This window comes from Osmerus eperlanus, chromosome 8, assembly GCF_963692335.1.
Source record: "Osmerus eperlanus chromosome 8, fOsmEpe2.1, whole genome shotgun sequence".
Taxonomy (NCBI): Eukaryota; Metazoa; Chordata; class Actinopteri; order Osmeriformes; family Osmeridae; genus Osmerus; species Osmerus eperlanus.
In genome coordinates, this window is record NC_085025.1 from 690,652 (window position 1) to 705,244 (window position 14,593).

The 14,593-nt window shown below is 48.0% G+C and overlaps 3 protein-coding genes across 4 annotated transcripts; all 3 read left to right on the forward strand.

The window, feature by feature from the left end:
- Window positions 1-3,926: 3,926 nt before the first annotated feature.
- srp9 (signal recognition particle 9) lies at window positions 3,927-5,661 on the forward strand. The gene is made up of 3 exons (XM_062467693.1): window positions 3,927-4,104; window positions 4,618-4,686; window positions 5,078-5,661. Exons 1-3 carry the CDS (start codon window positions 4,033-4,035, stop codon window positions 5,195-5,197), a joined length of 261 nt encoding a protein of 86 aa, XP_062323677.1. The 5' UTR covers window positions 3,927-4,032; the 3' UTR covers window positions 5,198-5,661.
- A 113-nt stretch (window positions 5,662-5,774) lies between these two features.
- Window positions 5,775-12,059, forward strand: ephx1 (epoxide hydrolase 1, microsomal (xenobiotic)). Of its 2 annotated transcripts, none has more exons than XM_062467691.1 (9): window positions 5,775-5,929; window positions 7,100-7,294; window positions 8,235-8,415; window positions 8,960-9,178; window positions 9,256-9,385; window positions 9,595-9,809; window positions 10,023-10,131; window positions 10,678-10,800; window positions 11,352-12,059. In XM_062467691.1, exons 2-9 carry the CDS (start codon window positions 7,112-7,114, stop codon window positions 11,554-11,556), a joined length of 1,365 nt encoding a protein of 454 aa, XP_062323675.1. In that variant the 5' UTR covers window positions 5,775-5,929; window positions 7,100-7,111; the 3' UTR covers window positions 11,557-12,059. The 2 variants fall into 2 exon arrangements, with proteins under 2 accessions (XP_062323675.1, XP_062323676.1); XM_062467692.1 differs by having other exon boundaries at window positions 7,103-7,294.
- Window positions 12,060-12,600: 541 nt separating this feature from the next.
- On the forward strand, window positions 12,601-14,319 carry LOC134024941 (transcription factor 23-like). Its single transcript, XM_062467686.1, has 4 exons — window positions 12,601-12,734; window positions 12,890-13,023; window positions 13,340-13,636; window positions 13,771-14,319. Exons 2-4 carry the CDS (start codon window positions 12,952-12,954, stop codon window positions 13,906-13,908), a joined length of 507 nt encoding a protein of 168 aa, XP_062323670.1. The 5' UTR covers window positions 12,601-12,734; window positions 12,890-12,951; the 3' UTR covers window positions 13,909-14,319.
- Window positions 14,320-14,593: the final 274 nt, after the last annotated feature.

The following is a 14,593-nucleotide window of genomic DNA, read 5'->3' on the forward strand; positions in this document are numbered from 1 at the left end:
TGGGCTGGGGGGCTTGGTGGCCTGGGCCAAGGGGCCTGTGCCGGGGGGCCTGGGCCGGGGGGCATGGGGGGCCTGTGCCGGGGGGCCTGGGGGGCCTGTGCCGGGGGGCCTGGGGGGCCTGTGCCGGGGGGCCTGGGCCGGGGGGCCTGGGGGGCCTGTGCCGGGGGGCCTGGGCCGGGGGGCCTGGACCGATCTCCATCAGAACAGCCTTGCTGAGAGAGGGACACACACACCAGGGTGAGTACTGGTTCCCTCCTGACCTGTGACCCCCAGCAGAGCTAGCAGACTTAGCTCCCCATGCTAGCACCTTAGCTCCCCATGCTAACACCTTAGCTCCCCATGCTAACACCTTAGCTCCCCATGCTAACACCTTAAATCCCCATGCTAACACCTTAGCTCCCCATGCTAACACCACATACAACACCTAGTCCTCTCAGATGTAGTCTAAGACAACTCTATATTATTCTGATTTATGAGTGTGTGTGTGTGTGTGTGTGTGTGTGTGTGTGTGTGTGTGTGTGTGTGTGTGTGTGTGTGTGTGTGTGTGTGTGTGTGTGTGTGTGTGTGTGTGTGTGTGTGTGTGTGTGAGCGAGAGAGAGAGAGGTTAAGTCTTGAAAACAAGCTCATGACAGGACCAGAGATATGCTGATGGTGCATAAAGGAGCGCCACAGCAGCTCCCCCCCAGGTGAGCATCTGGTCCATCAGTCCTCATCACACCACGGTCTGTCCTGATTCCCTGATCACGGCGCGCACACACACACCTGCAAGGCACTCAGATAGCGACCGTCCAGCTGCTTCAATACCGCTGATTACAAATGGCATGATCGTTCGCACTAGCAGGATGTGATTCTCCAGTGTGACGTGTCAGTATGTTTTCAGCGGCAGCACCAACACGCTTCAGCTGGTTTGGCAGGTGAGCTCAGCACAAAACCCAACACACGAAACCACGCGCTTGAATTAATGTGACATCAAATACATTCTAATTCAGCGCCTGTGCCAGATTATCCCGGAGGTAATACAGTCCAAGCAGAAATACCGGCGGTTTAACAGCTCAAAGCACATCTCGCCTCTACGATCAGAAGAACAACGTGTAGTCATGTATGTTGACAAAACAGTTTCAGACTCGATCACTGTCCATGCCCCCTGCGCATGACGACCAGATCAACTGATCAGTTCAAGTTAACGCTGTGAACATGGGAACTGTATGGGCAGGGCTCTCCAATACAGTACTGCATTGCAACAGATAGACATTGTGTGTTTTATAATGTTTTACCCTTGTGCACTTTCACTTTGATTCGTCCAGTCGTGTCTGTGTATGTTTAGATGTTACTGGCGCGTGTCATTATCGATGCAGATTAAAAGCTGTCCGCTGAGAAACCTTTCAGAGCGCAGTGTTCTGTTTGGCACGCGGTGAACTCGAGCTCTGTGGCTGCACTGCAATTCAATCTGCTGGGGATGCAGAATACATCCTAGCTGAAGCAGGCTTAATGCGAAAATACTTTCTACACACCGATAACGATTCAGGGCATTGGAATCGAATTGGTGGCTACGGATAGTAATTCGACCGTGTTCTAAATAGCCTACTAAAGTAATGCATATTTAATTAAATTCTTACATCACGTTGCAGCTTTCAATATGATCGTTTTTCGTAGCAGTAAGAATGGGAATATCACTCACCTCATGACGATCCGGCTGTCGCTTAGCTACGATGCGATCTTCGTTGTCAACTTCGATTGAAGAAATATGTTGAAATACTTTTCGAAAAGTTCGCACAATTTGTCACAGAGAGAATATCAATGGAACGTCGCCGGAGCGAAAGAGGCTCACAGTAATATCCAATAAAGTTTTTTTTTTAAAAGTGAAAATGTAAAAAAGGGTTTTCTCCTACATGATCGACTGCATTTCACAATTGTTTACGCCACCATAAACAGTGGAAACAGGAGAAAACATAACGGGTTTATGTCCTCTGAACTCCAGTCGTCTCATCTAGCGGCTGAGAGCCGCGGCGTTCAGTCTGCTGCTATTGACGCAAGGTTTTTACACAAGTACGTGGGACACGTAGGAGACGTAAAAAGAAGTTGCCACAATCACTGATCTGAGATCATTTCGTCCCATAAAATTAAATTACATTGAAGTAGTAAGAAAATGAAATGACCCCACCTGGGATCAGTTGATCGCCCCACCATGTTTCCACCCCCTCCAATCTTTGAGGACGCAAGAGCAAAGTTGTGCCTCCTTATGAAACATCAGAGGAAAGTGATTTTAGGCGAATATGGATTTGGATGCTTACAAATAGTTGGCACGTTGGGCCGCAGCGTGGTAAAGTAGTTTCAATGGCATCAAGTGTTCGTGTGTTTTGTGACAATAAATATTAACTGAATTAAGATTATCAAGAGTTATCTTTGTAGTTACTCCAAACAATTGTTTAGCCATTCAATGATTCGCAGCGTGATCCTTTCCTAATCAAAATGAAATACTCACATATATTCTTATGACAATGTAATATATAATTGTATTAGAGGCCTACTTAATACTTAAATGCTCTTAGAAATACAGAGAACACACAGTAACTTTTAGAAGTTCATCTAGCTCTTCAGGCACTGTGTGAGAGTGAGAGCCAGAGAGCCAGAGAGCCAGAGAGCCAGAGAGCCAGAGAGCCAGAGAGCCAGAGAGCCAGAGAGCCAGAGCCAGGGTTGATGTTCCAGGACATGTGTCCCTCCCTGGGGCTGGTGAGGCTGGGGCTGGTGAGGCTGGGTAAATCAGAGGCCCTGTCACTGTGGCCTCTCACACCGTCTATACATCTAATTTGCTGTCAGCTGGACATAAACACGCCAAGCTGACGTCACCATCACAGAGCGGCAGCAGCGGTCTGACTCGTCATGGTTATTCCTGCTGCTCTGCACTGTGGGGATTAGCAGATAGTACAGATATTAATATTGTTGCATTGTAGTTGAGACATTAGTATACATACCGTCATCACGTCGTTTTAATTTTATATAATTTTTATTGTGAAATTAAGGATAACCGAAAAATCAATCAAAGAGCGCTATATGACATAAAACGAACTCGCAATCACATAATACAGTTATCGTTAATCAGTTAGGCTTAACCTACGTATGTATTGTAATATAGGCTATTCTAGCAGACACTTAGCCTGAAAGAGAGCGCTCTAGCAGTGAGCTACACCCATCCCTGTTCCCTACTCTGTCATAGGCTATTGGAGATAATCATAGGTAAAATTAAGGTCTGAGGCAAATGCTGTCTTATGCCTAGTTGACTACCAGATGTCCTTTGTGTTTTGATAATATATTAGTTAAAATAGCAACAATGATAGTTCATTACCCCCCTCCCCCATCTCCTACATTATAGGCCTGTTACATTTTTTCAATTTATCAGACGTTTTTATCCAGAGGCGTTAAAATAGGCTCGTGCATGAACTGCGGCAGAAGATCGACGAGAAATGCACAGGCACGAGCATTTAAACATTGCAACGTGATAAAGGTAAATGACTGACGAAAGTTCGTATTAAAATATCAACATCAGTGCTTATTTACTCCATGGCCACGTACAAATCCGCGAACTCTTTCCGCCATCTTTTGGTTGTTTCACAGAACTACAGTGTTTGTAAACGTTTGCACGATCTCGTTCGTTTTTGTGCAACTACTCTGTGTACGCTGCTCAAACACTTCACCTCTCAGCGCGTTTCGCCTTTATTGAGATCAAACGTATTAAAATATTCAACGTATGAACTGTTTCTTAAATATTTAGAGTAATTAGTAGGCTAGTCCCTCTCGAAAAGGAACAGGGTAGATTTCACGTGTGGATCTTTGCTTGAATTGCGACATACCCAGCACAGTTTCAGTACCAAGTCCTGTGATTGGCTTACAACATCCTGGTCCAATTGCGTTGTGGGTTATTACTTTGCTCCTGCCTGGTCTGGGTTCGCTGATGTGGTGATCGGGAATTAGCAAACCTTCGAGGCCAGTTCACACTCATCTTTAGTTTGTATATGTTTCACATTTATAAAAAGTATGCCTTATTTTCAGACCTGGGAAGAGTTCGCTCGTGCGGCCGAGAAGCTTTATCTGACAGATCCTATGAAGGTAAAAGTTCGAAGTTAGATTTTCTTTTGAGAACGAGCTATAGCTAGACTAGCTAGCTAGTTTGCTAACGAGCTAACATGATTCCAGACTGCCGATAATCGCTAAGATTTTGCGTATATAGCGACATACAGTCGTTTTAGAGCACCCTTATGTCAACTCTTCGTTAAATCATCAAGGTCCCATGAGTAGCCAAGATTTAATACATGTTGAGGATCATTTGCTGATCTAAATTAGCTTGATACCCAATCGTGTTGTCCAACGTTTGGTAAATTATGTATTTCTATGCAGTTCAGACTGTAGAGTAGGTACTCTAGCTAGGTAGTGCAAGCTGTTAGCTAACAGTCTACAAACATGCAGCACTAGGTATTTGCATTATAATCAGAGTTGTATCTATGTTGTCAATTATTATCAGTCATTACTTACATTTCTTTTATTACATTATTGGTCATTCATTTCAACCTTTTTGATTTGCTCATAGCTAATATTTTTTAATTGTTTTATTCCTGTGTGTAGGTCCGGGTGGTCCTAAAGTACCGGCACTGTGACGGTAACCTTTGCATCAAAGTAACCGACGATGCTGTGGTAAGTACAGTAGACTAAGTCAAGCAAAATACGTCCACGTTGCTTTCTGGAGATTTTGTGAATTTATGCCTTCAGAGTTCAGAATTTATTTAGCAAATTTCCAATCACATATTAATGTGTGTTAGAGTAACACGGCGGATATCGCTCAATCGAAAACGTTTGACAACATAGTGGCAAGATTGAACAGATTCTGATCGTAGATTTTCTAAATGTGGATTTAGAGCAGTTTAACCAAATAAAAAACATTTCATATGCCTTTTTACGAGCAATGTACCCTGTTACAGAGGGCTTCACAAAGATCTTAAACAGAGATTTTAGTGAGGGATCTCTTCCTCCAGAGACGGTTGGCATAATACTGCTGTGTGATGTTTGTTGTCCTGCCTGGCTACAGTGTTTGCAGTACAAGACGGACCAGGCGCAGGACGTGAAGAAGATCGAGAAGCTACACGGGAAACTGATGAGGCTGATGGTCTCCAAGGAGTCGCACAGCGGCGCTATGGAAACGGACTGATCTGACCCGTCGTTGCAACCGACTCCGGAGTAGTGGACTGGCCGTCGGTCAGCAGCACGTTTAAACAACACGACGCCGGACAGCTGAGAGACATTGGGATTGATTGGAGGAGAGGAGGAGGAGAGGGGGGGGGGGGGAATGTAGGGATGGTGGGAATCAAACCCTGAGATGGAGAGTTGAACTTGCTCAGAGCCAGGATGGAGCTCTGGTAAAGGGCTTGTGTATTTATTTTAAAGATGGGACAATAAGAGACGTGTCTTACTCACATAGATGATTTTCATTATGGAGCCTATGTACTTCTTTTAGGTTTTCATTCGTTTGTCTGGAGGAACTGTTGTTCAGGACCATGTTGGAAGTGAAGCAGAACCTATTTTCCTCAAGTGAAAGAATCGTGCCTCCAATGTCATTTCAGCAACTCTGCTAGTTAGTTATATAGGCTACTCAATAAATGTTTATATGCCCCATTATTGCTTATTTATTTCTACAGAAACCTGTTTTATGTGCAATTTTAGTGTCCTGAAAATATCTAATGTCTTATCTGTGCTGATCTATTTCAAGACGGAACCGACTTTTCATAAAATTTTATTATGATGAAGGAAAATTAACTACCCTGAAAAACTACATTACCCAGAATACTCGAAATCCATTTCAACACTGTGTCCCAGAGGGCAGAACAGTTCGTGGTCACTCTGCTTCATATCGCTCGTGGAATAACAAACTCGCAGTGACCAGGTATGAACAATGTGACAGGATTGTATCTTGACAAAAGTTAGCTTGCGTATTAAGTGGTTTTTACCATATTTGTAACCTAAACATTTAACTACGTTCTGCAGCGGGTTACAGCCTGGTCATTATGTAATGGATGTGCGTGACAATGTTGCAAGTAGAATAAGAGACTCGACTTTCATGCATTGTTTAACTACGGTCTTGCATACAAATGATTAAATTAGTTACAATTTCATTTGAGTTATTTCGTGTCGTTGGGTCTGTAGCATAGAACACATGCAAACAATGAAAGTTGACCAGTATCAGTTAAATATCGACCCTTGAACCATTAAACGCTCTTTCGGATCCGCTGTTTGCGACAGACAAAATAATGATATGTATTCTAGTTTTATCTATGACTTGTGGACTATTTGGCCAATGTCCACAACATGCCACAAGTGCGTTTATACTGCCTTGACCCACTCCTTGAACCGTCACCCCCAAAAAGCGTTTGGGCTGGTTGCCAATAGCTTTATCCAGATCAAATCTGGATCTGCTATTTCACATTGTTGTTTGTTTGACAACTCGTACCTCTCTGTGATTACACTATTGACTAAAATACAAAGTTAAACGAATTTTATATCAAGTTATCCATGCAACATTGTACGTCGTATTTCTCAAAATTCCCTCCGTAATTTGTTGATGAATTAGTGGGCCATAGAGAAAAGCTTTGTCACGCATTTTGGCAGTTAGTAACTATGACCCTGTGCCGATGTCATTCCATTCTCTACCTAATCCCTCCAGGACTGGGGATTTATTGCAGCAACAACACCACCTCTGTTCTACTCTGTTGCTGAAAACCTACCTCTGGTCAATTGTGTGGTGATTTTACTGCCATAGTTAGAATTATGAATTCAGCTGTCGGCCTCGTGTCTGTTCATGTCTGTGGAGAGCCAGTGTTTCAGGGGCAGCTTTCGGAGCACAATCTTTATCATTAACCCACACATTAAGATAAACTCTTCATTCCTTCTCCCTGATGCATGAGCCCCTGCCTGCTGTGTCTTTGCCTCTCAAACTTCCCATCTGTCCAATCCTCAATCTCATCAACCTCACCTGTCTCCCTCTCCCATCCTCTATCTCTCTCGCCCCGTCTTTCTCTTTCGTCCTGCCTCCCGTCTCCTCTCCCCCACCCTCCAGCAGACTGGCACCATGTTGACAGAGGTGGTCTTGGCCCTTGTGGTAGGAGGGGTCATCTACTTCCTGGTCCAGCGGAGCAGGAAGCAGGTTCTAAAGACGGAGGATGGCTGGTGGGGGGCAGGAGCGCCCCCTGGTGGAGAGGAGGACCAGAGCATTCGCCCATTCACGGTCCAGACCAGCGATGGGGAGATAGAGGTAACATGTTCTTCAAGCAGAAACTTGAAAGTACGAGGGACATTTGACCTTGCAACCTGAAATGCTCTAAACACTGAGCTATACCCATCCCCATGCTCTACCACTGAGCTATACCCATCCCCATGCTCTACCACTGAGCTATACCCATCCCCATGCTCTACCACTGAGCTATCCCCATCCCCTACCACTGAGCTATACCCATCCCCATGCTCTACCACTGAGCTATACCCATCCCCATGTTCTACCACTGAGCTATACCCATCCCCATGCTCTACCACTGAGCTATCCCCATCCCCATGCTCTACCACTGAGCTATACCCATCCCCATGTTCTACCACTGAGCTATACCCATCCCCATGTTCTACCACTGAGCTATACCCATCCCCATGTTCTACCACTGAGCTATACCCATCCCCATGCTCTACCACTGAGCTATACCCATCCCCATGCTCTACCACTGAGCTATACCCATCCCCATGTTCTACCACTGAGCTATACCCATCCCCATGCTCTACCACTGAGCTATACCCATCCCCATGTTCTACCACTGAGCTATACCCATCCCCATGCTCTACCACTGATGTGACATTTTCTTAATTTTTTCTGCTGGTCTGAAAAAATACTGGCCAAGCTTTTTAAATTCCAATCGGATCTGCCTGATGCTGTTGTGTGTCGACAATAAATCAATGTAACCATCCACTGAGCTATACCATCCCCAGCTGATGTGGATCCCTCTGTGCCAGCAAGATGATGTGAAGGATCAGATGGCTGAGCGGTTAGGGAGTTGGGCTATTAATCAGAAGGTTGCCAAATGACGTTGTGTCTTTGGGCAAGGTACTTCACCCTACTTGCCTTGGGGAGAATGTCCCTGTACTTACTGTAAGTCGCTCTGGATAAGAGCGTCTGCTAAATGACTAAATGTAAAGGCGCCTCTGTGCAGGACTTGTACCGCAGGATAGACCAGACAAGGCCCGTGGAGTCTCTGGAGGACAGCCAGTTCAACTACGGCTTCAACTCCATCTACTTGCAGAAGGTGGTGTCCTACTGGAGGAATGACTTTGACTGGAAGAAGCAGGTGGAGAAGATCAATAGATACCCGCACTTCAAAACCAACATTGAAGGTGAGAAAATCTTACACAGCTGAGAGGATCGTTAGATGGGGTTACTTGTGCGCACTGGATGTGGAACATTTCTGCTTCCTACAGCAGTTTAATAATTGAGCAGATGCTGTAATCCAAAGCATCACACAAACAGTGCATATAGAAGGTAGGCAGATGAAGGATCAGAACTGCAGGATCAGTACTGCAGGATCAGTACTGCAGGATCAGAACTGCAGGATCAGTACTGCAGGATTAGTACTGCAGGATCAGTACTGCAGGATCAGAACTGCAGGATCAGTACTGCAGGATCAGTACTGCAGGATCAGAACTGCAGGATCAGAACTGCAGGATCAGTACTGCAGGATCAGTATTGCAGATTTAGAACAGTATTCAAGGATCAGTACTGCAGGTTTAGAACAGCATTTTGGTGGTCAGGTCGGTCTGTCTTTCCCAGACACAGAGCAACATTATCCACATCTCACCACACAATTATTTATATGAATCTGCTCCAGCTCCAGAGCACCAACACTCGGTAACCACGGCCGTCTTTCACCCAACTTTCCAGGCATCGACGTCCACTACGTCCACGTCCAACCCCGGAGCCTCCCGGAGGGGACGAGCGCGGTCCCCCTCATCATGGTGCACGGCTGGCCCGGGTCCTTCTACGAGTTCTACGGCCTGATCCCGCTCCTGACTGGGCCCTCTGACCCCGGCAACCTCTGCTTTGAAGTCGTCTGCCCCTCCATCCCGGGGTACGGCTTCTCTGAGGCACCCCGCAAGAAAGGTAGCTTTCGTCACCCTGGTGTGAGTGCAGGGTTTGACTCAGTGTGTGTTATTCTAACAGCCCTGGTGTGTGTGCAGGGTTTGACTCGGTGAGTGCGGCACGTGTGTTCCTCAAGCTGATGAGGCGGCTGGGCTTCCAGCAGTTCTACGCCCACGGGGGGGACTGGGGCTGGCTGGTCACCACAAACATGGCGCAGCTGGAACCCAAGTAAGAAAGACGAGGATACCCCAACACCCACAAGGTCAACAACTAACAAGGTCCAGTAAGGAAGGACTCTGTCTCCTTCATGTCCTGAAGTTCTCCAGAGAGGAGCTGGCATTCAATATGAGTAGAAGTACAACTCCGCTGGGTTTCATCCCGTGTGTAAAGGTCACATTTGGAGTTCTTTTGAGTTCATGTCTTTTTTGTCCTCCCAGGGCAGTGAAAGGCCTACATGTGAACTTCGCCCCTCCCTCCAAGCCAAGCCTTCCCATGGTCCTGTCCATCCTGCTGGGCAAACGCTTTCCCAAGCTGTTCGGCTTCACGGACCACGACATCCGCAGGATCTACCCCTGCAACCAGAACCTGGTGGTGGAGCCGGTTAAAGAGTCGGGCTACATGCACATCCAAGCCACTAAGCCTGATACTGCAGGTAAAAGGGTCCAGCTCAGTGGTTAGAGCACTTGACTGCTGATCAAGAGCTTGCAGATTCAAATCCTACATTACATTATTGTTATCTACCAGAGAGGAACACAGCTGCATGTAAACACGGTTGAGGTTGTGAATGAGCCTTCAGCCTGACCTCTTGAGGGACCGTAGATGTGCTCTGTGAGGATTAGCATTAATCCCATCCCCTCCCCCCCAGGCCGGGGCCTGAATGACTCCCCTGTGGGTCTGGCTGCCTACATTCTAGAGAAGTTCTCCTCCTGGACGGACCCTGACTTCAGGAGCCTGGAGGACGGAGGGCTGACCAGGTAAGTCTGAGGGCTGACCAGGTACGTCTGAGGGCTGACCAGGTACGTCTGAGAGCTGACCAGGTACGTCTGAGGGCTGACCAGGTACGTCTGAGAGCTGACCAGGTACGTCTGAGAGCTGACCAGGTACGTCTGAGAGCTGACCAGGTACGTCTGAGGGCTGACCAGGTACGTCTGAGAGCTGACCAGGTACGTCTGAGAGCTGACCAGGTACGTCTGAGGGCTGACCAGGTGCTTCTGAGAGCTGACCAGGTACGTCTGAGAGCTGACCAGGTACGTCTGAGAGCTGACCAGGTGCTTCTGAGAGCTGACCAGGTACCTCTGAGAGCTGACCAGGTACGTCTGAGAGCTGACCAGGTACGTCTGAGGGCTGACCAGGTACGTCTGAGCTGACCAGGTACGTCTGAGGGCTAACCAGGTACGTCTGAGGGCTGACCAGGTACGTCTGAGAGCTGACCAGGTGCTTCTGAGGGCTGACCAGGTGGGATGGTTATCAAGACGTGGGTGGGATTTGTGTAATGGAACCTGAGCCCTGGTGTCCTGCAGGAAGTTCTCTTTGGACGACCTTCTGACCAACGTGATGATCTACTGGAGCTCTGGGTGCATCGTCTCCTCCATGAGGTTCTACAAGGAGAACTTCAGCAAGGGCCTGGACCAGCCGCACTCCAGGTGGGTGGAGGACAGGAGGGTTAACACATGCTATAAATGGTTTATTACCTTTAGCAAAGGGTAATTACAGAGATACTGTGTAGAACGTTCCAGCAGAAGATGAACGATCTTAAGTGTCTACAGTTGAGAAACAGTCTGTACAGTATTTACTATTCACTATTGAATACATTTATTAACGTTTATGATAATTATGATATATTAGAAATAATTAAAGTCTAAGAACTGTTGTTTCTAAACAATAGACCTTAAATATGTTTTTTACATTTTAAATGGTCAAACCCTGTTGCAACACCTTGCCTAATCCAGCCACTATGCGTTTAAATTAAGTCCAGCTAATTTATCTTGTTCCCTCCTCTCCCTCCCTCCCCTCCTCCCTCCCCCCTCCTCCCTCCCTCTCTCCCCTCCTCCCTCCCTCCCTCCCTCCCCCCCTCCTCCTCCCTCCCCCCCTCCTCCCCCCCTCCTCCCCCCCTCCCCCTCCCTCCCCCCCTCCTCCCCCCCTCCTCCCCCCCTCCCCCTCCCCCCCTCCTCCCCCTCCTCCCCCTCCTCTCCAGGATGGCGGTGCATGTACCCACAGGTTTCGCCTGCTTCCCCAACGAGTTGATGCACAGCCCCAAGCTGTGGGTGCAGCAGAAGTACCCCCAGCTGAGCAGCTACACGCTGCAGCCTCGTGGGGGGCACTTCGCTGCCCTGGAGGAGCCCCTGCTGATGGCCCAGGACATCCAGAGCTTCACCAAGACGCTGGAGAAGAAGAAGTAGCATAGCAACAACATATGTTCCAGTTTCCTGTGTCCTATTTCCTGTTTTCCAAACAGCTCCAGATGCTAGGTCACCGTGCACCGTGTGTTATGATAGCCAACCTAGTGAAGTCAAGTGCCAAGTTTTTCCCCCGCTGATAAACACACCAGGTCTGTGGAGAGACCTTCACCTTAGCTGTTGTTATGTGTAACTGTCACCATATCGTATTGCCCAGTGTTTACTGAGAAGTCGTTATTACAAGTGTAATTCCATGATTGATACACAGGATCATTGTATTATTGTACAACTCTTATTGTGAAGCTTTGTACTGGTACTCTTATTGTGAAGCTTTGTACTGGTAAAACCAAAGCTTTGGTTGCTTTCTCTCTTTTTCTTAAACAATATTTACCATTAAGGACAATATATCTCTGATCACATCAGTCCTGAATGACTTAAATAGCACATTTTATTTCTTGGCCATGTTGCTTTTTAAAATTTTAGCACTAATAAACACAACTGAGATTCATCCATTTCTGTTTTTATATATTTATTTCTAGGCTCAACTGAAACAGGCTAGATTAGGCTACGCTAAGCCAGACTCGTTACTCGTCTCAGCTACACAAGCAGCCCTAACCCTAGCAGCCCTAACCCCAACCTAGATTAGTTCAGGCAAGGCTATACTAGGTTAAACTCAGTCACTCAGCTAGGCCAGGCTAATTTAAAATGGGCTAGGTGGGGCAGGCTAATCTAGTCCAGCCTAGGACAGGGCAGGCTTAACTAGTCCAGGCTAGGCTAGGTTCAGCTGCAGTGCCATGTCCTGGTGTTTCCCAAGCCCCTGCATCCTGCCCTGGGAAACCCTTCCACTCCCACCAGGATGCACCCCTTGGCAGACATCACCCAGGGGGGAGGGGCGGTGGAGATAAGGAACGCTTGAAGATCCCCACATTACCTCATCCGAAAAGGCGGTGGGAGAGAGAGAGGAGTGTAGTTACAGGGAAGGAGAGAGGGAAGCAGAGAGGGAAGGAGAGAGGAAAGAGAGAGGGAAGGAGAGAGGGATGGAGAGAGGGGAGGAGAGAGGGATGGTGGGACAGTGTGGACAGACGACAGTGATGCACAGAGCCCGTTAACGGGAGCCGGTTACCGGGAGCTGTTTGAGCTGAGAGTTGGGACTGTGGTGAAGACGCTGCAGGTGTGTTCAGGTACGGCTTACCGACACACCTCCTTCTGGGTTTGTCCTCTTTTAAATTTTTTTTTTTTTTTTAAGAGTGTAATCTTTATGTGAGCGTGTCTGTGTTACTGAAGATCTTCTGGATCTTTCTCCTTGGTTCTTTGACTGAAGAAACTGTTTTTGTAGTGTTGAGGTGCTGCTCCAGGGTGTGTGTCTCCTGGAAGGTTGTGCGTCTCTGGGGAGCCAGGATGGAGCCCAGCGCCAACGCCCCGCCGCCCGGACACCCACCAGCCACACGCAGCCGAGAAGCCAAGAAGTGGGTGAGTTGAACAACCGAGAACGTTTCCCTTTTATGTGTTCATTCAGTTTAGCGTAAAACAAATCAGATTAAGGTTTGGGGATTTGAGCCTGCAATCTATTGATTTGCAGTCAGATGCTTTAACCACTGAGGTGCACCCATCCCATCTATGTAATCATGTTTGTATGTCTGTATGCAACATGAAAGGAGAGGCGAGGAGCTGCAGTATTGCTTACATGTGTGTGTTTGGGCCTCACACACGTTTCTCCACCTATGGGGATGGACAACAAAGTTTCTATATTTTAATTTGACCAAATTATGGTTTGTCCTTGGTCCAGGTGCGGTCGTTCCCCAGCCTGCCCCCCCGGTCCCCCTCGCGGCCCCCCTCGCGCCCCCAGCACTCCCCGGAGAACGCAGCGAGGGAGCGGAGCCGCGTGCGTCACCTGCGCCAGGCCTTCCACAGCCTGCAGGCGGCGCTGCCCGCCGTGCCGCCTGACACCAAGCTGTCCAAGCTGGACGTGCTGGTGCTGGCTGCCAACTACATCAGCCACCTGACGGAGACCCTGGACCAGGGCGCAGCGCCGGGGGAGCACACAGTGCCCCCCAGGCCTGGAGGGTTCCTGCACCCTGTCAAGGTGAGGGGGGGGGGGGGGGGGTGTTCAGGTTGAGGTGGATGGGGGTTGAAGTTAGGATGAGGGTGGGGTTGAGGGGAGGACAGACGGGGGGATTCGAACCTCCTGACCCAGCTAACCCAGCCTGTCTCCTGCAGAAGTGGCCCATGCGCTCCCTGCTGTACTGTGGCAGTGTGGGGGAGATACTGACAGGCGTGTCGACCAATCAGTCGTCAGTCTCAGGGGAGGGGGAGACACACCCACTGACCCCTACGTCAGAGGTCATGACAGAATGATCCGGAGCTCTACATCAAACTTCTAGAGACTTCTGAGGGCTTGAGATGGTTGTGAGTAATTATGTGTGGTGGGTCATTGGGATACATGAAACCTCCACCAGGATGACAGGATTCTTATCTGCACTGGTCTCTCATCACAAGGAGCTGAGCAGGGCCTGTCTAACATTAAACATAACCTTCTACGCGTTAAAAATGTACTCTGAACGTCAATGTTACAAAAATGCTTGTGCCAAAAACACTTTTTGAAGTCATGAAGTCTGATAAATTAGACCATGCACATAGAAATCAAATATTGTCATACTCACCTAGGAGATCTGCAGAATTAGGTTGTTTTCACATGTTATGACTTTCATTACAATGTTAAACAATCATATGTTTATGTTTGAGATGGATATTAAAGTGTATGGTTATCCCTTTGCTGTGCGCCTTGTTTTGGAATGGCGGTAATGTGGGTGACTGGAAGAGGAGGGGGAGAGAGGAGGGGGAGAGAGGAGGGGGAGAGAGGAGGGGGGGATAGGAGGGGGAGAGAGGAGGGGGAGAGAGAGGAGGGGGAGAGAGAGGGGCAGAACGGACAGACTGATAACCTTAAAGGGAGGATTGTTATAGGAACACTTGGCAGACAAGCTTTCAGCTGTGGAACCGTGACCAAGGATATTAGCACTGTAATAACTGCTTAGATGAAGGA

Excerpts from the sequence above, each read along its gene's own strand:
- ephx1 (XM_062467691.1), top strand. The coding sequence starts at position 7,112 with ATGTTGACAGAGGTGGTCTTGGCCCTTGTGGTAGGAGGGGTCATCTAC. Across the intron at positions 9,179-9,255 it reads TGAGGCACCCCGCAAGAAAG|GGTTTGACTCGGTGAGTGCG; the intron begins GTAGCTTTCGTC and ends GTGTGTGTGCAG. Across the intron at positions 10,801-11,351 it reads CTGGACCAGCCGCACTCCAG|GATGGCGGTGCATGTACCCA; the intron begins GTGGGTGGAGGA and ends CCTCCTCTCCAG.
- LOC134024941 (XM_062467686.1), top strand. The coding sequence starts at position 12,952 with ATGGAGCCCAGCGCCAACGCCCCGCCGCCCGGACACCCACCAGCCACA. Across the intron at positions 13,024-13,339 it reads GCCGAGAAGCCAAGAAGTGG|GTGCGGTCGTTCCCCAGCCT; the intron begins GTGAGTTGAACA and ends TCCTTGGTCCAG. Across the intron at positions 13,637-13,770 it reads GGTTCCTGCACCCTGTCAAG|AAGTGGCCCATGCGCTCCCT; the intron begins GTGAGGGGGGGG and ends TGTCTCCTGCAG.
- srp9 (XM_062467693.1), top strand. The coding sequence starts at position 4,033 with ATGCCTTATTTTCAGACCTGGGAAGAGTTCGCTCGTGCGGCCGAGAAG. Across the intron at positions 4,105-4,617 it reads ATCTGACAGATCCTATGAAG|GTCCGGGTGGTCCTAAAGTA; the intron begins GTAAAAGTTCGA and ends TCCTGTGTGTAG. Across the intron at positions 4,687-5,077 it reads AAGTAACCGACGATGCTGTG|TGTTTGCAGTACAAGACGGA; the intron begins GTAAGTACAGTA and ends GCCTGGCTACAG.